Source organism: Trametes versicolor, assembly GCF_000271585.1.
Source record: "Trametes versicolor FP-101664 SS1 unplaced genomic scaffold TRAVEscaffold_13, whole genome shotgun sequence".
In the NCBI taxonomy this organism is placed as follows: domain Eukaryota; kingdom Fungi; phylum Basidiomycota; class Agaricomycetes; order Polyporales; family Polyporaceae; genus Trametes; species Trametes versicolor.
The window spans coordinates 1,623,814-1,647,326 of NW_007360333.1; the positions used below are offsets into that span (position 1 = coordinate 1,623,814).

The 23,513-nt window shown below is 58.5% G+C and overlaps 7 protein-coding genes across 7 annotated transcripts; 1 reads left to right on the plus strand and 6 right to left on the minus strand.

Moving 5' to 3' along the window:
- Window positions 1-3,372: 3,372 nt before the first annotated feature.
- On the minus strand, window positions 3,373-3,792 carry TRAVEDRAFT_84953 (uncharacterized protein; the record flags this gene model as incomplete). The annotated part of the gene is made up of 1 exon (XM_008046308.1): window positions 3,373-3,792. A coding segment is annotated over one exon (420 nt), but the record flags the coding sequence as incomplete, so codon positions are not given.
- Window positions 3,793-6,202: 2,410 nt separating this feature from the next.
- Window positions 6,203-6,727, minus strand: TRAVEDRAFT_103606 (uncharacterized protein; the record flags this gene model as incomplete). The annotated part of the gene is made up of 1 exon (XM_008046309.1): window positions 6,203-6,727. A coding segment is annotated over one exon (525 nt), but the record flags the coding sequence as incomplete, so codon positions are not given.
- Window positions 6,728-8,616: 1,889 nt separating this feature from the next.
- Window positions 8,617-9,914, minus strand: TRAVEDRAFT_61207 (TPR-like protein; the record flags this gene model as incomplete). The annotated part of the gene is made up of 4 exons (XM_008046310.1): window positions 9,554-9,914; window positions 9,380-9,501; window positions 9,036-9,318; window positions 8,617-8,965 (listed from the first exon to the last, which is right to left on the minus strand). Coding segments are annotated over exons 1-4 (1,107 nt in total), but the record flags the coding sequence as incomplete, so codon positions are not given.
- Window positions 9,915-10,065: 151 nt separating this feature from the next.
- Window positions 10,066-14,855, minus strand: TRAVEDRAFT_135335 (uncharacterized protein; the record flags this gene model as incomplete). Its single annotated transcript, XM_008046311.1, has 2 exons — window positions 10,066-10,287; window positions 14,469-14,855. Coding segments are annotated over 2 exons (609 nt in total), but the record flags the coding sequence as incomplete, so codon positions are not given.
- A 736-nt stretch (window positions 14,856-15,591) lies between these two features.
- TRAVEDRAFT_24335 (uncharacterized protein) lies at window positions 15,592-18,715 on the minus strand (the record flags this gene model as incomplete). Its single annotated transcript, XM_008045813.1, has 7 exons — window positions 15,592-15,889; window positions 15,958-16,252; window positions 16,323-16,444; window positions 16,505-16,632; window positions 16,683-17,558; window positions 17,620-18,363; window positions 18,518-18,715. 7 exons carry the CDS (start codon window positions 18,713-18,715, stop codon window positions 15,592-15,594), a joined length of 2,661 nt encoding a protein of 886 aa, XP_008044004.1.
- Window positions 18,716-19,544: 829 nt separating this feature from the next.
- On the plus strand, window positions 19,545-21,099 carry TRAVEDRAFT_24336 (uncharacterized protein; the record flags this gene model as incomplete). Its single annotated transcript, XM_008045814.1, has 3 exons — window positions 19,545-19,621; window positions 19,682-20,505; window positions 20,561-21,099. 3 exons carry the CDS (start codon window positions 19,545-19,547, stop codon window positions 21,097-21,099), a joined length of 1,440 nt encoding a protein of 479 aa, XP_008044005.1.
- A 232-nt stretch (window positions 21,100-21,331) lies between these two features.
- Window positions 21,332-23,472, minus strand: TRAVEDRAFT_134468 (uncharacterized protein; the record flags this gene model as incomplete). The annotated part of the gene is made up of 8 exons (XM_008046312.1): window positions 21,332-22,464; window positions 22,525-22,558; window positions 22,609-22,662; window positions 22,716-22,812; window positions 23,085-23,160; window positions 23,217-23,267; window positions 23,317-23,346; window positions 23,400-23,472. 8 exons carry the CDS (start codon window positions 23,470-23,472, stop codon window positions 21,332-21,334), a joined length of 1,548 nt encoding a protein of 515 aa, XP_008044503.1.
- Window positions 23,473-23,513: the final 41 nt, after the last annotated feature.

Below are 23,513 nucleotides of genomic sequence, written 5' to 3' on the forward strand. Positions count from 1 at the left end.
AAGAGTAAGTCCACACTACCTATGCTTCCTTACATGTTTACTTACTAGTACTTGTAGCCTCTCTTTGTGCGGCTTACAGGTACAGTACTATGCAATCATAGTCGTTCTCTCACAGACTGAAGACCTCTCTTTGTGCGGCTTACAGCCTTCCAGGTTCAGAGTTCATCATTCAAAACTTCTGCTTCCTATTTCGCCTATTCTACCCGGATATGCTGACGATCCTCACTCGCTTGCACCGATCTGGTTTGACGCTCTGGTGTCGCCGCCGAGTTTCCCTTGGACCGCGACCACTGATTGGAGCAGGTACGTATCGAGACTGGGGGGCGTATGTTGTGGATTACGTTACAATAGACACTAGGTTAGCTTAGTCTCGACACGTACGGTCAATTCGACTAGTTTCGAGTGCCTTCTATTTGATTCCTTTGTCCCTCTCGTCCTTTCTCCTTCTCGCTCAACCTTTCTTTGACCTTTCTGTCTGATCTCTCGACTTGTGTAGAAGCCTCTAGTGTTTGTATCTCAAGATGTATATAAGGACAGGCTCTCAGAGCCTCGGAATTCAGCCTTTTTACCATCCAACGTACCCGCGCTCTCAGCGTCTAAGTGTGATCTAACGCCGTTCTAAGTGGACAAGATTAGCTCTGTTTACAGGTTGAAGTAAGCATAGTAAGCTACGCGCTACTATACACGCTACCTCTTCAGCAGCCCTATCGCCCATTCGACTCGAGGACTCGTCGACGAAGGATTCTATCTCAGCTCATTCTCATTCTCGTAAGACCGTATTTACAACAGAGTGCTTTGTTTGCGGAGCGCGCGTGGCAGACTTCGGTGACGACCGCGCGGTAGAGCTGCGCGTAGAGCTCGTCCGTGTGTGATTCCTTCTCCAGGGAGAGAATGAGGACCCCGGGTTTGGGTGATTTTTTGCCCTTGATTGCGGGCGTGGTGACGGAAGGTGCGCCACCCGAATGCTGGGGAGTGGCTGCGTTCGGCATGGCAGGCCTACGGACGAGTTCGCTGAGTTGTGCGTGTTATTTGACCGTGTGTATGGCGGACCTATATGTTCAGGGGTATTCTCTTTGAGTGGTACTCCAGGACTGCGAGGGGCGGTGTCGTCAATACACTGAAGTTGTTTACGTGTCGGCACCCCTGGGAAGGTGCTAGGAAGCTGTGGATGAAATCCCTGCAGAGCACACCAACAAGTGTCAGTCCGCTGTCGTATACGTAGTAAGAGCTACGCATACGTGTATACCTGGCAGGTTGTGGGTACCGCGAGTGGCGGGAAGAGGCTCTGGTTGGTAGGGCGCTAAGATGAGGACGGCGTCGCGATCGCCAGCTATTTATTAGCGGCCCACGTGATCGCGTACCTCTTGAACGCTTTGCCTCGCGCTTTCTTCGGTGCGCGCTTTTCGCAAGGCCCTCTTGCACTGACTACCATGATCTTTGCACTCCTCATGATCCTCATCTGCAAAGTGAGCTAAACCGCACTCGACAACCTGGAAATCAACACCTGGGGTGAACGATCAAAATGATTACTATTACATGTCTAAGATAAGTAGTACAGACCAAGTACACGTTGAGATAGTCCTAAGAGAGCCAGAACGCTGTCAGTCGCAAACACTACATAGTACAACGCGTCGATGCACGAGAGAGAAACCCGGTCGGAGTCCTCAATAACAAACCGTCCGAAACAACCAAAGATGAGGAATCCTTCCGCCCAACTAGCAGTACAGAGCCGATGCGAGTCCGCCCTACACAGAACCAGTCAGTGTCACTAACCACCTTCGAGCAGACACTAGCACTGCGGGAGCCGCACTCACATACGAATAGTCCTCATCCCACGGCTTGATGCCTTGCATCATCATCTCCTCGTAGAAATCGTCCATGTCCTCGTAGTCGCCATCGTGACGACGAGCCCTGCGAGCCCCTGCATACCGACCCCTCTTTGTCTTCTTCCCATTCTTCGCCCCGCCCGTCGGGGCGGCTGCAGGTAGCACGTACTTCCCCGTCGCCCACAGATCCATGCGCCACGGGTCCGGCTTCGCCGCCTCCGCGAGGAGCACCTCCCAGTAGCTGGACGGCACGGCCGCGTGCATCGCGTGCATCCCTGCGCGAACGCGTGCGTTCCGCGCCGCGTCCTCCCACCACTGCCCGCCGGTGGGCAGGTACGTGCGGTCGTGCGCGTAGATGCACTGCTCCGCGCCGAGCCGGCACTCGTCCAGCAGCCAGTACACGCACACATTCCGGCCTCTGTGGGTTGGAATGGGTTGGAAGAAGTTGTTAGTATTTAGAAAGAGAACACATAGACGGGGAGGAGAAGGACGCACAGCTCGTCGCGCACGCTCCGCTTGTCGGGCGCGTGGCTGAAGCGGCAGCGCGCGCCGTAGATGCACCCGCTGCGGTTGTAGAAGCGGCACGGGATGCCGTTTCCCTCGTGCGTGCAATCCTCCGAGTCGGACTCCTCCTCGAGGTCCGGCACGTCCTCGTACGGCTCGTCGTCCTCGGGCAAGTCACGGCCCGCGCTCCGCGCCGCGCGCTGCAGAGCGGTGATCGCGTCCAACTCGGCGAGCGCGGGTGCGTTCGTGGGGTCGTTGGCGAGGATGCGCTGAAGATCTGATGACGCAAGGAGGTTAGTTAACGGCGTAGTCTTAGTGTGTAGGGTGAGGAAACGAGCTTACCAGCCTGTGCGGCCTTGAACCGGTGTTGCTCTTTTCTGGCCTGCGCCCTGTGGAGACGCGCCTTGTCATGGTCCGGCTCGAGCAACAGGACACGCGACGCTGCACTTTCCGCAATTTTCCACCTATGAACCCGGACGAGTACGTTAGCACTGCAAATTCCGATATTGGGCCCAGAAACAGAGGTCACGCACAGCTTGAGCTTGAGCAGCGCCTCTGCGAGGCTGACCAAGTACACGGGATGCCGCGGGCCCACCGTAAAGGCAGCAGCGCGGTAATACTCCGCCGCTCGTACCCACTGATTCTCCGTGCCTCCGAGAAGGAAGTCTCCCTGCTCCTTCTGGGCGTCCGCGAACGCGACGTTCTCCGCGCGGACCTTCGCGCGTTGCGCTGCTCGTGCAATAACCTCGGCTTCGCGGGGGCATTCATACGACCGCGCATGCGCGGGGACAAATACTGGCGCGGCGCTCGACAAGGTGGTAGGGGAAGATGTAGAGCTGGAATCAGAGCTATATCCTGTGGTGGCTTCTGGAGGGGACCTCAGAATCGCTGCGGCCACAGAAGCAGAGGTAGGAGCTATTACAGGAGCAGGGAGCGGGGTCTCCTCCTCCCGTTCTTTCGCAGGCTCGACGGTCCAGTCGGGATGAACGACCACCCCGATCAGCCTCTCTACAGATCCCAAGTCTCCCGGCTGGATCTTCACCCCGCACATCTCGAGCGTGAGCCGGATCGAGGCCTGCTCGCCGTTCACGTCCCCGACATACCCCAGGTATCCGTCCCCGACGCGCGCGAATGCTGCCGGGCTCTCGTCCACTCTGTAGCCCGTGAGAGGGGTGGGGTCGTATCCGATGGACTCGAGGAACCCCGTGTTGGTGGGGAAGTACACCGCACAGTCGGGAGAGGGCTTCGTCAGGTGCAGCGCCTTCATGCTGACGGACGGGAAGAGCGTGTTGGGGTCGAGCGGCGCAGGCACACCAGCGAAATTGAGCCCGAAGGTGGTGCGGACGCACGAGCCTGCGTGCCACTCGAGTCCCCACTTGCGGAAGAAAGGAGCCACAGTGTCAGGCTGGAAGTGGCTGCTGAACTGCATCCCCAGCACGACGCGCCCGCCGTCGCAGGCGTAGTCGATGAGGCGCGTGAGGAGTGGGGCGTTCTTTTGCAATGTGATGGCAGCGTCAGTTACGAGAACAGCGGACCAGCGGGTGGGCTTGGAGAGCGCCTTCTTCGCGGTGCGGGCGTGGCGAACTTCGGTCGCGCCCACGTTCTTACGGAGGGCGCGGTAGAGCTGCTCGTATTTGGCCTCTGTGGAGTCTTCTTTCTCCAGAGAGATAACGAGGACTTGAAGCTTGGATGACGTTTTGTCCTTGGCAGCCGGCGTGGCGAGGGCGGACACGCCATTTGAATTCTGGGGGGTGGCTGGCATGGCTAGCTTGAGGGCGACTTCGCTGAGTTTCGCATGTCATGTTAATTCGAAACTGACTGACCTGAAGATTCCGGAGTATTTAGGACAACAGTACAGATTGCGATACAAGTCTGTCAAAAAACCCATGGTCAAGACCTTTGCCCATGTATGTTTTTCGGAACCGGTCACTTACTGGTTCTGTTCTGATAGCGTGGTGGATGAAATACTTCCAGAGCCACCTATCAAGCGTCAGTATGGCACCATATATGCATGAAGATACAGACATACCAACAATATTGTTTATATACACATTCACTGAGCGTCCTGTGGTCAGTGGTGGCGCAATGTGGTGAGAGGTGGAAGAGGGAGAGCTAAGATGAGGCGAGCGTGCCGCGTCGCGACCCTTTATTAGCGGTTCCACGTGATCGCGTCTGGCTAACGCGCTTTGACGCGCAGTTCAAGGCGTTCCGCAAACATCTCACAATTGCCACCAAGGCGTTTCTGCTCTCTATTGTACACACACCTTTGAAAATACTACACGTCGCGATGGAATGTCGAAACGAGAGATTCCTGCAAGCCCCTGCAGACTCAGTCCGAATTGAGCGCGCGGCGTACGGCCTGCAACTCGTCCTGCAGTACGCATGTCAGCACTAAACCATTGCCAGAAACGCAAGTCCGAAGAATGATACGCACCAACGCGTCGAACTCAAACGGCTTGATGCCGTACATCAGCATATCGTTGAAGTCCGCTCTCGTATGCCCTCCGTACATCCCCCGTTCCTCCATCTCCTGCTCCCACGGCTCCAGCTCTTCCTCGCCCGCGTCCGCTCGGATTTGCTCTGCGCGGTGCGTCGCCTGCTCTGCGTAGTCTCCCCCAGTCCACGCGTCTTTCCGCCACGAGAACGGTTTGAGCGCCTCCGCGAGGATGCCTTCGGATACTCCCGGACGGGGCGATGCTGCGACGGCGTCGTTGAACTCCTTGCACATGCGCGTGAGGCGGCGCGTGTTGGTCCACCATCCCTGGGCCGGCAAGTACGCCTTGTCGTGTGTGTAGCCGCACTGGTCGTCTCCGGAGCGGCATTCGCAGAGCAGCCAGTAAACGCAGACGTTCCGTCCGCTAGACATCAAACAACCTGTGAGTGAGTACCGACGGGCGGCAGGTGACGATACGGAGAGCACGCACAGTTCATCCCTGACACTTCTTGGGTCTGGAGCATGGCTGAGGCCGCATCGCTTCCCCTGCGCGCACCTGCCGTGGTTGTGTGGCCTACACGGCTCGCCGCTTCCTACCTGCTGGAAGTCCTCCGAGTCGGACTCGTCCTCGAGCTCCAGAGGTCCATCTTCGTCCGGACCGCCCGCGCGGCCTATTTGGTCGTCTCCCGGCCACTTGAATCTGCCTGAACCTCCGCCTTCGACGGATTCCAGCTGTTCTCGTGCGACTTCGTTGTTGCGGTCCATCTCAAGGACGCGTTTGAGGTCTACATGCAGAGCATCATCGATGGGAGAACGTAGCACCAGAGGCCAATGGAATCACTCACCGGTTTCGGCTGCGGAGAATCTTTCCAGCCCCTTTCGCGCCAAGGCCCTCCTGTACAACGCCTTGGCGTTGTTAGGCTCGTGTAGCAGAGCGCGACATGCTGCGCTCTCGGCGAGCTCCCAACTACAAATCGTAGAAGGTGTCTTAGGTCCCGGCAAGCGCAGTGATGGTAGGACACTTACAGCGATAATTTGAGGAGCGCCGCGGCCAGGTTGGACACGTACACCAGTTGAGGGCCAGCGAGCATCGCCGCCGCATGGTACTTGTCGGCGGCCTCGACCCACTTCTCCCGCGTGAACAAGACGTTGCCCTGATGGATACGGTAAACACCGCGGTATCCCAGGACTAGCTGCTAAAAGCACTCACCTCAATTTTAAGAGCATCAGCACGAGTTGTCTTCTCCTTGCGTACCTTCGCGCGTCGCTCCTTGCGCGCCTTTGCTTCCGCCTCGCGAGGACGCCGTGACGGGGAAGACGCCGGGAGCGGTATCTCCTCTTCCTCGGCGTACGTCGCAGTACTTCCCTGCCCGGGACGGAACGACATGCCCGTCGTGATAACCCTCGCGCCGAAGTCGCCAGGCTTGATCTTCACTCCGAGCATCTCGATGGTAGCCCGGATGGACGCCTGCTCCCCATTCACATCGCCGACGTATCCCACGAAGCCGCTCCCGACGCGCCCAAAGGCCGCCGGGCTCTCCTCCGCCTTCGTGCCAGTGCTCGGAGAGGGGGCCCACACGAGCGACTGAGTGCGTGCGCCGGCCGCGGGCAGGTACACGGCGCATTCGCGCGGCGCCTTCACGTGCACGGCCTTCATGCTGCACTCGGGGAAGAGTGCGCCCGCGGACAGGGGCGCGGGCACACCTGCGGGGTTCAGCGCGAATGTGGTGCGGACGTAGTCGCCGCTGTGCCAGGCGAGGCCCCACTTGTGGAAGAATGGGCCAAGGTCCTGAGCGGAGATCGTGCCGGGGAACTGTGCGCCGAAGACTGCGATGCCGCCGGCACGGACGTAGTCAATGAGGGGCGTTAGGATCCGGGCACCTTCGGGACGGGTGATCGTACCGTCCGTGAACAGGACGGCTGAGGGCGGAGGGTTAGAGGTGAGGAGTTGGATTGCTGTCTCGGCGTCTTCAGCCTCGGTAACCCATGCGTTTTTGCGGATAGCGCGGTAGAGAGGCTGGTACATGTCGCTCATCCATACTTTCTCGAGCGAGATAATGAGGATGCTGCGTCTCGACTGAGAGCCGCCAGAAGCGGTCATCTAGCAACATGGTGAGTTACGTCCATTTTTCGAGCGGTGACATGGGTATATGCGTACCGAAACTGGCGAGATTGTCCCGGGTGCTACGAGTGCTTTCGAAGCGGGATGGAAGCACATCGCCAGAACGATCGCAGTCGTAGGCTCGGTGGAGCTGTAGTCACCGATGTACCCAACACGACCTTGGCCAGCGTTGCAGAAGATAATAGGGGCGTTGAGCGGGACATTCGCAAGGGCTTTCTCTTTGTCCTTTGCGAGCTTCTTCAGCTGGTTCTGTCCCAAGTAGACGGCATGCTCTGGAATGACGTTCTTGACTTGAATGGCTTTTACGCTGTACTTTTTGGCCAACGGCTTCAGGTCCAAGCCCTTGCCCGCGAAGTTTAGTGCAAAGACTTTATCGTCGTTGCAGCCTAGGGCCATCTCCCACGGTAAATCCCAGCCAATCTTGAACATGGATTTCATGTCGGGATACCCAACGAAGGTGGCAAAGACCCCCGCGTATATGACAGTGCCTCCACCATGAGCATATTGAACCAGGGGCAAGAGGACGTCGTGGTATTCGGGGTAAGCCACGGAAGGATCGCATGCGATGACTGCTTGTGGAAGCGCGGTGCTGGTGAGGTAGCGCAGCGCCTCCGATCGGGTCTTGGCTATATGCACCTCGCATCTCTCACCGAGAGCGACTAGAAGGTGTGAATTCCTGGACTTGAAACATTCGTATTCCGTAAGGCAGAGAAGAACGACCAGCGGTTTGGAGTCTGCCATCTTCTTGCTGTAGCACGGTTGATACGTCGTTCGTGTGGAGTGGCTGCTAGTGCTCTTGATCACGTATTAACGTCGACGTATTAGCTGAAAGAGTTGGAGATTATGACTCGCTTTCTTCGTACCACTAGATAGCAATTGAGCGCCAAAGTACTTGCGACAACGTCACCCAAATGCCGTTCTCTTGAAAAAAGGGCCTGGAGGTAGTTAAGGTTTTAGGCGTTGGCGGCGCCGGCCCAGTAATGCAATAGCACGCTACCTGCTACTTTAAGGTTTGACCAGGCCGCTGTTCGACGCAAGTTCTGGTAGAAAATCGGGTTGGGTGGATGTATAGGGAGCGTTGGGTCTACGCAGAAGGGAGCGACGTGAGGGTGAGTGCAAGGCCGTCTTTGAATAAGGTTCGCGAACGTTGCTCGACTTGAGTGACGCGTCCCCGTCACCCCGCGCCGCCGCTGCCACGTGATCGCGTCCGCGAGGATTATTTCTTCTGGATAGACTGGACTCACCTTACACACCCTACGCTTTCGCGTGAAAGCTTCCGGATACTGGAGTTCTAGGTCAACGTCTCAGATGATTACGATTACATGCTGTAAGATACACCTCGAGATAGTTCAAGACGTCTAGGACACCGTCAGTACTTAGCATGTACCGAGTATAACACGTTATTAATGTACGAAGGAGACTACTATAAAATGATCATATACTCGAGAAATTTTTGTTTATCAATATCCATCGTACAGAACGCTATGGATTGCCGCGAGCTCCTCCTGTCGAAGCCAGCAAGTGTTCAGTCAATGTCAAAGCCGAACCTCACACGCCTCAATAGCACTCACCATAGAATCCACCTCCCACGGATTGATGCCCTGCAACAGCATCTCCTCGTACAAGTCCTCCATGTGATCCTCGTCGGAGTCATAACCGTACCCACCATATCCGCCATACCCGCTGGGGCCCGCACCCATAGATCGGCTCTTGTTCTTCTTCCCCTTTTTCTTCTTATTCTTCTTCATCCCGCCCGCGCTCGCGTTTGGAGCCGCAGTCGCAGTCGCAGCTGCACCCGTGCTCGCACCAGGGATATCCGACGCATCCATGTACGTAGCAGTCGCCCACAGCTCCTGCCGCCACTGCGGCTTCGCGGCCTCCGCGAGGAACGCTTGGGGCAAGTAGCGGCGCGGCACGACGTCGAACGTCCTGTCCGCCAGCTCGCGCATCTCCCTGTTCCGCCCCTCGTCCGTCCACCACCCGCGCGCGGGGAGGTACGTGCGGTCGTGCGCGTACTGGCACTTGGCGTCGTTGAAACGACACTCGTCCAGCAGCCAGTATACGCACACATTTCGTCCTCTGCAAAAAAGTGTGAAATGCGGGGTCAGCGGGGGAGTGCGCGCTGAAGCAAGATGGGCGAATCACGCACAGCTCGTCTCGCACGCTCTTCTGGTCTGGCGCGTGGCTGAAGCGACAGCGTGCGCCCTGCGTGCACCCGTGGCGGTTGTAGAAGCGGCACGGGGTGCCGTTCCCCTTGTGCGTGTAGTCTTCCGAGTCAGACTCCTCCACGGGGTCAAACACATCTCCGGGTAGGTCGTCCTCGTCGTCGGACATGTCCTCGGCGTGCGCCATGCGCTTCAGCGCGCGGACCGACTCCATCTCGGCGAGGGCTGCGATATTCGTACTGTCTTGGGCGAGAACCCGCCGGAGGTCTGCCCATGCAGCATTATGGTGAGCCAGTTTTGGTGTGCGAGGTAGGATAACTCGGCTCACCAGCCTCGGCCCCTGCGTACATGCCCATCTCCTTCCTCGCCTGCGCCCTGCGGAACAGCGCCTTGGCGTGGTCGGGCTCGCGCATCAACGCGCGTGACGCGGCGCTTTCCGCGGGTATCCATCTGGTTCGCACGTTAGCTTTTATTGCGTTCCCCAGCACCGCCAGAGACATACCGCTGCAATTTGAGGAGCGCAGCAGCGAGGTTGGCCATGTACACGGGCTGCGGGCCGGCGATACGCGCCGCCGCGCGGTACTTCTCTGCCGCCTGCACCCATTGTTCTTTCTGCCCTTGGCGAAAGAGCGCGTTTCCCTCCTCCTTGAGCACGTCTGCGCGCTTGATCTTCTCCTCGCGGACTTTGGCGCGTTGGGCTGCACGCGCGATGGCTTCGGCTTCGCGTGGACGGGCGGGGGTTCGGGGCACAAACGAGGGTGTGGATGTGGATACAGGCGCAGTGGTTGGAACGGCCGCAGGGCCGCTAGAGGAGCCCGAGGCTGCGCCAGAGAGAGCGCCGGATGACGAGTTCATAATCGCAGCTGAAACGGCGGCAGACGTGGATGTGCGCGTCGTCGAGGCGGGGAGTGGGACCTCTTCTTCCAGCCGCTTCACGACCTCCTGCCGCCCGTCAGGATGGATGGTTATCCCAATACTCCGTTCTGTCGAGCCAAGGTCGCCCGGGTGTATCTTCACTTCACACATCTCGAGCGTGAGTCGGGTGGTGCCCTGCTCCCCGTTCACGTCTCCGATGTACCCCAGATACCCGTCGCCGACACGCGCCCACACCGCCGGACTCTCCTTCGCCTTGTCCCCTGTGATTGGCGTAGACGCGTGCACCATCGACTCCAGGCGCGACGCGGGCGTCGGGAGATACACTGCATACTCGCGCGGCACATTTTTCAGATGAACTGCCTTCATGCTGACTGCCGGGAACAGCGTGCTCGGGTCGAGCGGCGCAGGCACGCCCGCAGGGTTGAGGCCGAAGGTCGTGCGGTGGTACGAGCCCTTGTCCCATGCGAGGCCCCACTTGCGGAAGAAAGGGCCGACGGTGTCGAGCTGGAAATGGTTGCTGAGCTGCATGCCCAGCACGACGCGCCCCCCGCCGCGCACGTACTCGATGAGCCGCGCGAGAAGCGCAGCGTGCGCCGGGCGAGTGACTGCGGCGTCGGAGACGAGGATGGCGGACGGGCGGGTGGGGCTGGAGAGCGCCCTGTTTGCAGAGCGGGAGTCGAGGACCTCGGTTACGGTCGCGTTCTTGCGGAGCGCGCGGTAGAGCTGGTCGTGGATCTCCTCTATGTATGGTTCTTTCTCCAGAGAGATGACGAGGATGTTGGGGGTGGATGTTCCAGCTGTCTTGGACGTGGCTGGCATGATTGGTCTTGCGGCGGACAGTGGCGCTTGAGCTCTTCGGGGATTGGTGGTAATATGAGACTGACTCACCGGTGGTAGGTGGTAGGACCTTCGAGTCTCCGATGTTTCCCGCTCGCTATTTTCCAGAAAATCTGCTTTCAATCCTCTTGAAGTAGACTATGTGCGATCGCTGCCCACTCAGTCCAATTCGTGGTGCTGTTTGCCAGCGGTGAGATATCTGCGAATTCAGGTTATGCGGCTTGCGTCAGCACAGAACAGGAATACAAAAACAGCGTCCTTACACAAATTCTGGCGGATTGCGAGTACAGAGATACCTCGACTAGCTTCGGTGTTGGGGATGTCGATGTGCAGACTCGGTGATGGAAAGAGTGGTTCAGCGCCAAGGCGCGCGCCGCGTCGATCGCTTTATTAACGATGCACGTGATCGCGTATTCCTAAACGCCTGAGCGGCGCTAGGGCGCTCGCCGGGCGTTTGAGCTTGAAGTTGCAAGGGGCCTTGACGATATCGATACTCATCTCAGTGCTCGTGGCATCCTTTTGACGAGCTCGGACTGTACAGTTATCTTTGTCTCATGTGTATTACACCTAGCACACGACAAGGCCTTGCTTCACGCTTTATGAAGTGTTTCCCAACCGGCGGCATTTACAAAGCACAATATTAATGACCACCGTGGTGTTTTGATTTACACATCGATGAGCAGAGCCACACTCAGCGACGGTGGGCCTCTCCAGGTAACTGTACAAAACATTTACGAGTACGTCTGTAAGATACGACTCAAGATAATTCGAATTCTGCAAGGGCCGGGAAAACGTCAATCACATATGCTAAATAGGATGCATCTACATGCGAAGGACTTACAGTACTGGTACTAGAGCAACTAAATATGACGAGCCTCCGCCTATTAGTACCCATCGATATACAGAGTCCCATCTATCTCCACGAGATCATTCTATGACCAGCCGACAGTTAGTCAATGTCGATACCTTGCAGCACACCACGCAGTGACACTCACCATAGAATCCACCTCCCGTGGCTTGATGCCCTGCAGCAGCATGTCCTCGTGAAACTGCTTCATATGCCCCTCGTGCGTGTCATCCTCGTCGGGATCGTGGCCGTACCCGCTGTACCCACTATACTCGCTAGAGCCGGCACCGTACTCGCACAGTCCTGGCATGCCCATAGATCTTTTCTTAGTCTTCTTCCCCTTCTTCCCGTTTTTCTTGTTCTTCACACCCGTACTTGCACTTGCACCCGTACTTGCACTTGCACTTGCACTTGCACTTGCACTTGCACCCGTACCTGCACCCGCACTAGGAATACCTGGCGCGTCTGTAAACTTGGCGGTCACCCAAGGCTCCTCTCGCCAAGGGAGCGGCTTCGCCGCCCACACAAGCAACGCCTTCGCGGCATCGTCCCGCGTCGCTTCCATCGCATCGTACAGGCGCGCGTTCCGCGCCTCGTCCCTCCACCACCCCCGCGCAGGGAGATACGTGCGGTCGTGCGCGTACTGGCACTTGGCGTCGCTGTACCGGCATCCGCGCAGCAGCCAGTACATGCACACGTTCCGTCCTCTAATGAGGCCAGACTCCAGGTCAGTGGGGAACTGCGTCCCAAGATCATGAAAGTGGTAGGCACGCACAGCTCGTCCCGCACGCTTTTCACGTCTGGTGCGTGGCTGAAGCGGCAGCGCGCGCCCTGCGTACACCCGCGGCGGTTGTAAAAACGGCATGGGGTGCCGTTCCCCTTGTGCGTGTAGTCTTCCGAGTCGGACTCCTCCTCGAGGTCCAGGACGTCCTCGATCAGGTCGTGGTCTTTAGTCCGGTCCTCGCCTGGCACCATGCGTTTTATGACGAGAACCGACTCCATTTCGGCTAGTGCGAGCGCGTTTGAGCTTTCTTGGGCAAGGATGCGCCGGAGATCTGTGGATATGGCGAATTTGTGAGATAGCCCGCGTGTGTGGAGCAGAATATGTGGCGCATACCAGCCTCGGCCGCTGCGAACATGCACATCTGCTTCCTCGCTTGCGCCCTGCGGAATAATGACTTTATGTGGTCCGGGTCGCGCATCAACGCACGCGACGCCGCGCTCTCCGCCAGCGTCCACCTACCGCCCACACGTCAGCATTCTAGTAGTACTTCGGCAGCGCACCTTAGAAGAGTGGAGACATACTTCTGCAGTTTGAGGAACGCCGCGGCGAGGTTGGACATGTACACGGGCTGCGGACCTGCGACGAGCGCCGCAGCGCGGTACCTCTCGGCCGCCTGCGCCCACTGTCCTTCCTGCCCTCGGAAGAGCACGTTACCCTCCTCCTTCAGCGCGTCTGCGCGTTTGTTCTTCTCCTCGCGGACTTTCGTGCGCTGCACCGCACGCCCGATGGCCTCGGCTTCGCGCGGGCGGGCGGGCGACCGGGGCACGAATGCGGGCGTGGGTGCCAGTAGAATAGTAGGGACGAGCGCAGGACTAACAGCAGATTCTGAGGTGGTGGCGGCTACTAGCAGAGTGGTGGGGACGAGCGCCGGTCCTTCAGAGGAGCCTTTGACTGAGCCCGAATTAGTGGCAGAAGACGAGTTTACGATCGCAGAAGACATGACGTCCGAGGTAGATGTGAACGTCGTAGAGGAGGGGAGCGGGACCTCCTCCTCCAGCCGTTTTTCAACTTCCTGCTGCCCGTCAGGATGTATGCATATTACAGTACTCCGCTGTGTTGTGCCGAGGTCTCCCGGCTCGATCTTCACTTCGCACATCTCGAGGGTAAGCCGGATCAAACCTTGCTCCGCGTTCACATCCCCGACATACCCCAGGTACCCGTCGCCCACACGCGTCCACACCGCCGGACTCTCCTCCGCCTTGTCTCCCGTGATCTGCGTGGGCGCGTAGACCATCGACTCAAGGCGCGAGGTAGGCATGGGCAGGTACACCGCGCACTCGCGCGCCACGTTCTTCAGATGGAGCGCCTTCATGCTGACCGTCGGGCAGAGCGTGTTCGGGTTAAGCGGCGTAGGCACGCCCGCAGGGTTGAGCGCGAAGGTCGTGCGGTGGTACGAGCCCTCGTCCAACGCGAGGCCCCACTTGCGGAAGAAGGGGCCGACGGTGTCTAGCTGGAAGTGGCTGCTGAACTGCATCCCTAGTGCGACGCGCCCGCCGCCGTGGGCATACTCGATGAGCCGCGCAAGGAGTGCCGCGTACTTTGGCTGTGTGATAGCGGCGTCGGAGATGAGAATGGCAGAGGGGCGCGGGGTTCCGGAGAGCGCTTTGTTCGCGGAACGAGAGTGGAGGGCCTCAGTTACGGTTGCGTTCTTGCGGAGCGCGCGGTAGAGCTGATCGTACATGTCATCTGTGTAAGACGCTTTCTCTAGAGAGATGACAAGGACGTTCGGCTTCGGTGGTCCTGAGCCCTGAGCGGCAGAGGGAGCTGCTGTCTACGCACCGCTATCAGAAGAGTATTCAGTGTCACGAGCAGTTGCGTACTAAGACTCACGGATGTCTTGCTGCGCGCGGCAGGGTGGAAGGTCATGGCGAGAATGACCGCAGTGGTCTCCGGCTCGCCATTCACGTCGCCGACATAGCCGAAGTAGCCGTCGCCGACAGCAGCAAACGCAGCAGTGCACTCGCAAGATTCTTGAAGGACAGCACGAGCCTTTCCCTTTCCCTTCTTGAGCTGCTCTGCGTAGTACGGGTCGAAGTAGACAGCAGACTCGACGGGGACATTGCTAAGGATGACCGCCTTCATGTTGTATGCCTTCGCGAGGCCCTTGACATCCAGGCCCTTTGGATACGGGCTCACCACCCAGTCGTAGCGCCCGTAGGTCTCGAAGCTCCATGGCAGATCCCACGAGGTCGCGAACATCGCGGTCAGGTCGTCCGGGGAAGCCCAACCGCTGAACACCCCCATGCAGACGGCGGTGCCTCCGCGCTTGACGTAGGATACCAGTGGGTCCAGAACGTCGCGGAATTCCTTCTCGGTGATGGCAGCGTCGCAAAGGAGCACAGCGTGAGGGGGAGAGGGGCTGCTGAGGTAGCGCAGAGCGTCCGGCTTGGATGTCACTCGACGTATGTCTGCTTTCTGCTGCAGCGCAGAGAGGAAATGGTGGTAGATACGCTCGAACATGTCGGCGTATTGAAGACCAATGATGACCACGACTGGTTTCGACATGGCGGGCCTTGAGTTGACGATGCCTGAGCGTTTCGTGTAGTATTCATGATCGCTAGTGATATAGGACCGACGCACCTTCAATTCCCCTGTTTCTTCACTCTCTGTTGTGCCGAAGATCACCACTAAACCCCCAAAAGATGACTGAGTATGTGGGACCGCTGCCCGCTCTTCTCCTTGAAGTCCTTGACCGATTCGTCACGGTGACGCCGGTTGACAGCAGTGAGAGGTCTGCAATTTGTGCAGCCTATGTTAGCATAAGGGTAGTCTATCGCAATGTCATCCTCACCTAAAGGATGGAAGGCTGCGGCCACCCAAGACTGCTTGACTCTTGGATACTGGCGTTGTCGATGTGGACTCCGTGCAGGATGGAAAGCGCAGTTCCAGCGTCAAGGACCGCGCCGCGTCGAGTTCTTCATTAGCGATACACGTGATCGCGTATTCATGAACAGGGCCTACCTACGCGTTGTACTACCTACTATCCTAGTTAAGTGCGCGACTTGTCCTGGAGTCTATACTCTCAAGCAATCTAATGTGAGAGATAACTCAATAACAGTCAACAAGCGGCATATACCATGGCGTCGGAACCCAGTAGCGGCTTGATTCAGTATACCGGGATGGAGTCGTATGACCGTCAGGCCTGGCATTCTCCCCCGAGCCCCTAACACACCAAATCACCCGCCCCTATCGCGCTTTACCAAACCTCCTCCGCACGTAGTTTCGCCAGCTCCGCGTAGTCCGCAGGGGTCAAGGTCCACGCGTCTTTCCGCCACGAAACCGGCTTCAGCGCCTCGGCGAGGATGCCCTCCTTGATCCCAGGACGGGGTGCCGTAGCCACGGCGTCGTCGAATTCTTTGCACAAGCGGGCGAGGCGGTGCTTGTTCGTCCACCAGCCCTTGGCGGGGAGGTAAGACTTGTCGTGGGCGTAGAAGCACCGCTCGTCTGAGAAGCGGCATTCGCCGAGCAGCCAGTAGACGCAGACGTTCCGACCTCTGTACATGAGGATGCGAAAACACACCGAGCATCAGTATAAGAAGGTATCAGGATAGAGGCCACGTACAGCTCATCCCTGACGCTCCTTGCGTCTGGGGCATGACTGAGGGCACAACCTTGCCCACGCGGGCACCCATCGTGGTTGTACGAGCGACAAGGGTTGCCGTTTCCGACGTGTTCGAAGTCCTCCGAGTCGGACTCCTCCTCGAGCTCCAGCGGCCCGTCGTCGCCCACGCCTCCCTCGAGGCCGATCTCGTCGTCCCCCGGCCACTTGAATCTGCTTGGACCGCCGCCTTCGACTGATTCCAGTAGTTCTTGCGCGTCCAGATAGCCGGGGTAGAGCTCGAGGACGCGCTTGAGATCTGCATACGTAAACATGGACACATGAGAACGTCATGGTACTATCACTAGGTGACCGAAGAGAGCGCCTACCGGCTTCCGCTGCGGAGAATCGCTCGAGCCCCTTCCTGGCCAAAGCTCTTCTGTACAACGCCTGCACGTCGTACGGGTCGTGCACAAGTGCGCGGCAGGTCGCGCTCTCCGCAAGCTCCCAACTGCGGATCATCGAACGTGTCAGCAAACGACACACGAGCGCAGCGACATATGATGCTCACAGTGACATTTTGAGAAACGCGCCAGCGAGGTTCCCGAGATGGATTGTGTGAGGGCCTACAAGCATCGCCGCCTCGCGGTACTTCGTCGCCGCCTCAACCCATTTCTTCTGGGCGAAGAACCTGTTACCCTATTCGAAATGGTTAACGTCGGATTCTCTCCAGTCATAAGGGATCTCACCTCTCCCCACAGTTCATTACCGCGACTCGTCTTCTCCATCCTCGTCTTCGCGCGCCGCTCCTTGCGTTCTCTGACCTTGGCCTCGCGGGGAGCAGTGGGAGCAGCGACCGGAAGAGGAATCTCCTCCTCTTCGGCGTACGTGGCGGTGCTTCCCTGCCCGGGACGGAACGACACGCTCTTCGTGACTATCCTGGAGCCAAAGTCCCCAGGGTTGATCTTCACCCCGAGCATCTCGATGATCGCCCGAATCGACGCCTGCTCTCCGTTCACGTCGCCGACATACCCCACGAAGCCGCGCCCGACCCGCCCGAAGGCCGCGGGGCATTCCTCCACCCGCTCGCCGTTGGGTGCAGACACGGGAGGGCGCGCATACTCACTGGAGGCGGGCGTGTACACGGCGCACGCGCGCGGCGCCTTCACGAGCACGGCCTTCATGCTCGCCTCGGGGAACAGCGCGGCGGCCGAGAGTGGCGCGGGCACGCCGGCGGGGTTCAGTGCGAACGCATCGCGCCGGTAGTCGCCTCTGTACCATGCGAGGCCCCACTTGTTGAAGAACGGGCTGAGGTCGAGCACCGAGACCGTGTTGCCGAACTGTGCGCCGAAGACGGCCGTCCCCCCACCGCGGACGTATTCGATGAGCCGCGTGAGGACTCGAGAGTTCTCGGGGCGGGTGATCATTCCGTCCGTGAAGAGGACAGCGGAGGGGGGAGGCTGGGAAGAGAGGAGCTGGATGGCTGTTTCGGCATCTTCGACTTCGGTGAGCCACGCGTTTTTGCGTATGGCGCGATAGAGCGGCTGGTAGCTTTCGTCCATCAATCCTTGCTCGAGCGAGACGATTAGGATATTGCGTCGGAGGGACCTTCCAGGAGTGGACAGCTAGAATTAGTGTAAGCTGCACCGATCATACGGGCGGTGGAAATAGTATGCGGATGCGTACCGCCACGCTGGGTAAGACCGTTCCGGGTGCTACGCGTGCCCGAGATGCAGGATGGAAGCACATCGCGAGGACGATGGCAGTCGTCGGCTCGGTGGAGTTGTAGTCGCCGACGTACCCAACATAGCCCTGACCAGTTTTGCAAAAGGCAACCGGGGCGTTGAGAGGGACATTCGCCAGAGGACCGTTCTTATCTTTCGCAAGCTTCTTGAGCTGGTTCTGTCCCAAGTAGACAGCGAGTTCGGGCAGTACGTTCCTGACTTGGATGCCCTTCACAGCGTACTTCTTCGGCAGCGGCCTGACGTCCAGGTGCCTGGCTGTGAAGTTCAGGCCGAACACCTTGTCGTCGCAGACGTCCATCTCCCATGGCAAGTTCCAGGCGACTTTGAACATGGCCTTCATCTCCGGAAAGCGAACAAAGGTGGCGAAGTTCCCCGCGTATACGACAGTGCCCCCGCCATGAGCATACTGGGCCAAGCGCAGGAGGACATCGTGATATTCAGGATAAGACACGGCTGCATCGCAGGCTATGACAGCTTGCGGGATCGAGGTGCTGGTGAGGTAGCGCACCGCCTCGGACCGGGTTGTCGCGACCAGGACTTCGGATCTCTGTTCGAGAGCTGCTTGGAGGTGCGAGTTGGTTTCCTTGAAGAAATTGTAGGAAGCGAGGCAAAGAAGGACGACCAGAGGTTTAGGATCTGCCACGTTCTTGCTCACGGCCTGTGTGCCGGATGCCCATGATCCTGACTATGTACCAGCATCAAATTCGTCGCTGAGCGTATTATTGAGCGAAATGAAAATGACTTGCCTCTTCATCAACGATGACAAGCATGTCAAACTTGAACGCCAGCTGTGGGTGGAAGTTGTTGAGAAACAGATTTATGCAGACGGGCGTACTCACGCGCTCAGGAGGAGCTTGCAAAGGTGGCGACGTGTCGGAGGTCTCGGAGCACACTTGAGCAATGAGCACAGCACTGCAGGAATTAGAGGTGAAATTCTTATTAGTGACGCATTTATGCCACGTGATCGCGTGCAAGCGCAGCAGCCACTCGGACCCGGAGCGATTCGCGAACGCGCTCAGCAAGATTCCATCGCGCATCGTCCACCCATCTCGGGCGACACAATCGACAGCTGAAGTGATCTGCTCATTTTTCTTAAACCTCCATATTCCCAGAACTCGAGCCTGATTCGCCTCGTACCGCACCCGAAATAATACAACACATCTCCGAGTCTCCGCGTACTCATCGACTGCAGTTAGCGTCCATCGTGCCCCTGAGTCAGTGAGTGGGATGGACAAGGTGCCACTCGCCTACGCAGGCTGAATCTGATCAATGCTATCGCTTGCGTGCAGGAATTTTCGACGCTCGACATCTGAACGCCTGCCGTTTCACAAGACAATAAGGGAGGCGCCCGTGCGCTCGCTCCTCCATCTGATGTACACGGATTCTTCGTGCCACACAAGAAACCCTATCCCACGGATCGAATCAGGCCACATCGCACGAACGCCGGACATTGGCCCGCACTCCGGTGCAAGCTTGCCTAGGGGCAGCCTGCAGCTGTCTCACGAGGCAGCTCAGGGGAAAGGAACCGTGGCATGGAGTGCATAGGCCTCAGCGGGGCTCCTGACCGAATCCGCTGGTCTTGAGGCCTCCCGACAGCTGCAAAACGTCGCGTTCCTACAAGGGAAGGAGGTCTACTGAACGCTCGGCTCAATGCGCGTCGCGGTACAAGATCCGAGCATCCCGCCAACTGCGCCTTCGCCGCACAAGTATGGTTAGACGATCGGGCGCACGCGACTCTAGATCTGCGCTTTCCCTCGATCACCCGCGCGTCCACCGTTTTCTAGCGTTCTCCGCCCTCATACTTAATGGGCCGGCGCTGGGCACAGGGGACACCGTGGCTCCCCGACGCCCCTCACCGCTGCATCCATGTCCGCCTCGTCCTCGTCCACACACCTGGGGTCGACGAGCGGTCAGGACGAGCTTATACCCCTCGGACACAACTGGTGCGCTCACTGATCGTCGCGGAGTCCCCGTGTGCTGATCGCCGGTCCCGCGAGACGTAGGTTCATACATAACCCTAACTTGCGCTCCGTCCGCGTGCACTACGAAGCGATACCGAAGGATCACCCCGCGCTGCCCGCCGCGGAGCACGCACTGGAGAAGATCGTGCGCGTCCTCGTTCGGCTGCACGGATGTCGTGCATCTATCGTCCCCTGTCTGCACCGTGCGGAGCGCGACATGCAGGACCTCCCTGTCGTCCTGCACGCGACGCTGCTCGACGTCGAGGTCCTGGAGATGCTGCACCTCATGAACAGCACGATCCCCGTACACCTCTACATCGGAGACCCGCTCACGACGGGCACCCCATTCGACGCCTACAGCCCGGAGAAGCTCGTGATTCCCAGCGAGCTCCGCCCGGGCGACCCTATCTTCTGCGCGAGCACCGAGCGCGTCACGGTGTTCACCGCGTACCTCCACCTGCCCGACGACGGCGCGCTGTACGGCCTGACAGCCGGGCAGGCCGTCGTCTCCCAGGCTGGCTTCCTCCCACATCCACACCTCCTGCCACGTCCCGACAAGCACCAGCGGCGCATGCGCAGCTCACAGCTCGCCCTCCAGCCGCTCGGCTGTCCGCTCTCAAACCCCGCCGTCAAGATCGTTGAGCGCGCGATCGAGCTCATGGCGGTCCAACGCGAAATGCTTAGCGCGGCGACGAGCCCTACCAGCTCCGATGGCGCGACGAGTTCGCGATCGAACGACAGACATATCGCGCGCAAGCGCCAGCACGACCTCGAGCGCGTTATCCTGCAAGATTCGCTTGCACGGGCGCACGAATACGACGTCGGCCAGGCGTGCGCCGCCGAGGCCCTCATCCGGCCATGCAACAGTGAGTTCACTAAATGTCCCGTATCGTCCGCATGTCTGACGCGCCTCGTCGCAAGGCTCCTCACACGGCGGCTCTGCGGCACGGCCCTCCCCACGAGGGAAAGACAAAGACCCCGACCACACGCACCTGCTCTCGTGGGCGCTCATCCGCATGTCTGCAAAGACGTGCGACAACGCCGTCACGCTGCGCGCGCACCCGGGGCGCCTGGAGTGCGGCACCACGGTCGCGATGCAGGTGAACGACCCGAACCTCGAGCGCCCGCTCGGGCCGTACCGCGACGGCGTGGTCAACGGCGCGCCCGCAAGCGTCGTCTTGGGGGGCCACGTCGCGCGCGAGTGGGCCGTGTTCCCCGCCGCCGGGAAGGGCGTGCGGTTCGCGGTGCGCGGCGACGCGGGCGCGCTCGTGACGGCCGTCGGGCGGGCGGGCGAGCGCGACGGCGGGACGTCGACGCCCGTGGCGCTCTTGTATGCGATACCGGAGCGGGGGCCGTACGGGCTTGTGACGTCGCTGACGACGATAATGCGGCGGATCCGGGACGTGACCGGTCTGGAGCTGCGGTTCCAGGGGAGTTGGTGGAGGGATGGCTATGGATGAGTGCATGGGTTCGGGTTGTTGGTGCTCGAACGCTGTCTCCGGCTGTCACATACGTCGAGAATCGAATTGATATATTACAAACTGCATGTTGGTTTAAACGCGAAGCGATACGGAAGGCGAAGCAACGAGGAGGGGAGTCTATAGCAAAGCGTGTTCACTGACAGCGGTCATCAGCACGCTCACGAGTAACACACAAGTCAAACGCGTACCGTGGCGACCGGAAGCTCAGTACTCAGTTGCGGCGTCCGTAGCCCTGTCCGGGTGGCTGTCCGGGTGCGCCATATCGTCCATCCTGGTGGTAGGCCGGGTGCCGTGGGTCTCGATTGGCGTCGTACGCGCGGTTTCCTTGCGGGTCGTTCGGCCCCGGGTGAAACTGCATTGAAGGGCTGGGGTAGCCCCCATAGCGTGGCATTGGAGGTGACGCAGGGGAAGGCGCCGATGCCATGCGCGCCATCAGTGTGTCGCCGATTGAGTTCTGTCGCGCAGGCGGGCCGATGGGCGGTCGCGGGGGCAAGGAGGCGATAGGGCGGGATGAAATGGACGAGGGCATCGGTGATGCGGCGGCGTTGCGTGGACCCGTTGGCGGAGCTCGGGCGCTTGACGGCCCAGTTGGCATATGAAGATTGGGAGGGGGGCGGATGGAGGATGAAGGTTGGGTAGGAGGGTCTATGGGAGGGCAGGGGCTGGGTGGTGTTGGTGCAGAGCGAGGCGGGGGAGGATTGGAAGGTTTGGTGGTTTGGGATTTGGAAGGAGCAGCCTTCTTGGAAGGGGGATGGTCAACACCTTCACTTGAAGAGTTCCTTTTCCTCTTGCTAGCTGCAGGCTCTCCAGACTGTGCCTTCAGTTGTGAGGGATGGAGGCCCTTCAGGAATGTTAAAACCTGCTTCATGGTCCTAGAATTCTGCCTAACATCCTTCTCCTCAGTCCTAATGTCCTTCCTGAGAAGAGAGATAGACTCTGATAGCTGGGCCATGGTCATTTTCCTCTTGAAGGAATGGATAAGGAGAGATATACATAGGAACTCCATGGGAGCAACCTTCTTGATGTTAGGAAGCCAGAAGCATTTATTGAGCTTCTTGTCCTTGGCCAGCTGGCAGAAGAGTTCGAAGGTGTTGTGGATATCCTGTTGGAGTTCTTCATCAAGAGCCTCAGAATCGTGCAGCCACTTTTCGATGACACCAATAGACGGCAACGTGGTGATGTGGGGCCATTTGGACATGGTGTAGACAGAGGATGCCAGTCCGCGGAAATCGTTTGCACGACTGGTGTCCCACTCTATCGTGGTCGAGAGCTGGTCTTCAACATACTTTTCCAGAAGCTCCCTGACGAAATTGGCAATGGGACTGCTGACGGCCTGGAGCCTCTCTGTAAACCAGGGGTAATCCTGAGTTCGGCGACGCTGAGAATAGCGCATGATGTGCAAACCTGCAGGGGTCAAGGCCATCCCAAGTTGCACCCTCTGTAAAACGTGATCAGACCCTATACAAAGTCCTTATGATGTAGACTCACTTGGAAAATCTCTCTTTCATTTTCAGAGGTGATGTCTTGATATTCCATGCATACCTATATTCACTCTCAGGACGATACTCGCGGAACCTCGCAATGAGGCGACACACAATTTGCTTGTTCACGAAAAGTTTCCTATACTTCTCTGGCAACAATTGACCCTTGACCGCAGTGTCATCTCGGAACACAAATTTGTCCCCCGTGAACCTGATTATGTGTCTGTTAATGTTCGCAATCATGATTGTGCGAATACTCACGCATCCTTGTCTGAACGACCCCAGCGATCGAAAAATGTACAGTCAAATCTACACGCTGCATACAATGCACGACAAACGTACATGGAATCTACAGACGAAGGCAGTAAGAACGTGGACACGCATGAGGGAATAGAAGCCACTCACTTCGCCGCTGATGAATCTTCATAAACGTAGCGACATTCATGAGCAGGTACGCAGGAATAGCAAGCAATATAGACGTACCTGTGTATTGAGGTCAGGCGTTGCTTGCCGTCAACGCACACCCGACGCTCCCCGCCGTCGTCCGTTGTATGCACCACTACGCAGAGTCTGGATGAGAGCGCAACGGACACTTCATGCGACTGCGCGGCGTACCGAAGATCACGGGCGGCACGTAGAAGTTACGGAATATGGAGTCAATCAGACCTACAGAACGCTCAGCTGAAACAGCAACACGAGAAGCTATTATACACACCAATTTGCTTGGTGTCGGGCCAAACCACATCTGGCGCAATGATTCGTTAGGACGTTCGCGTCGCCCGCGGGATTGTAACACACCTCGCTGGTATGGGGGCTGCAAGTCAATGTCGCCCGAGCAGATTTGTTCTATGTTGGATTGTATCGCGTTCATAAGGAGTGCGCCTTCCAAGAATTGAACTTCGCGACACGCAC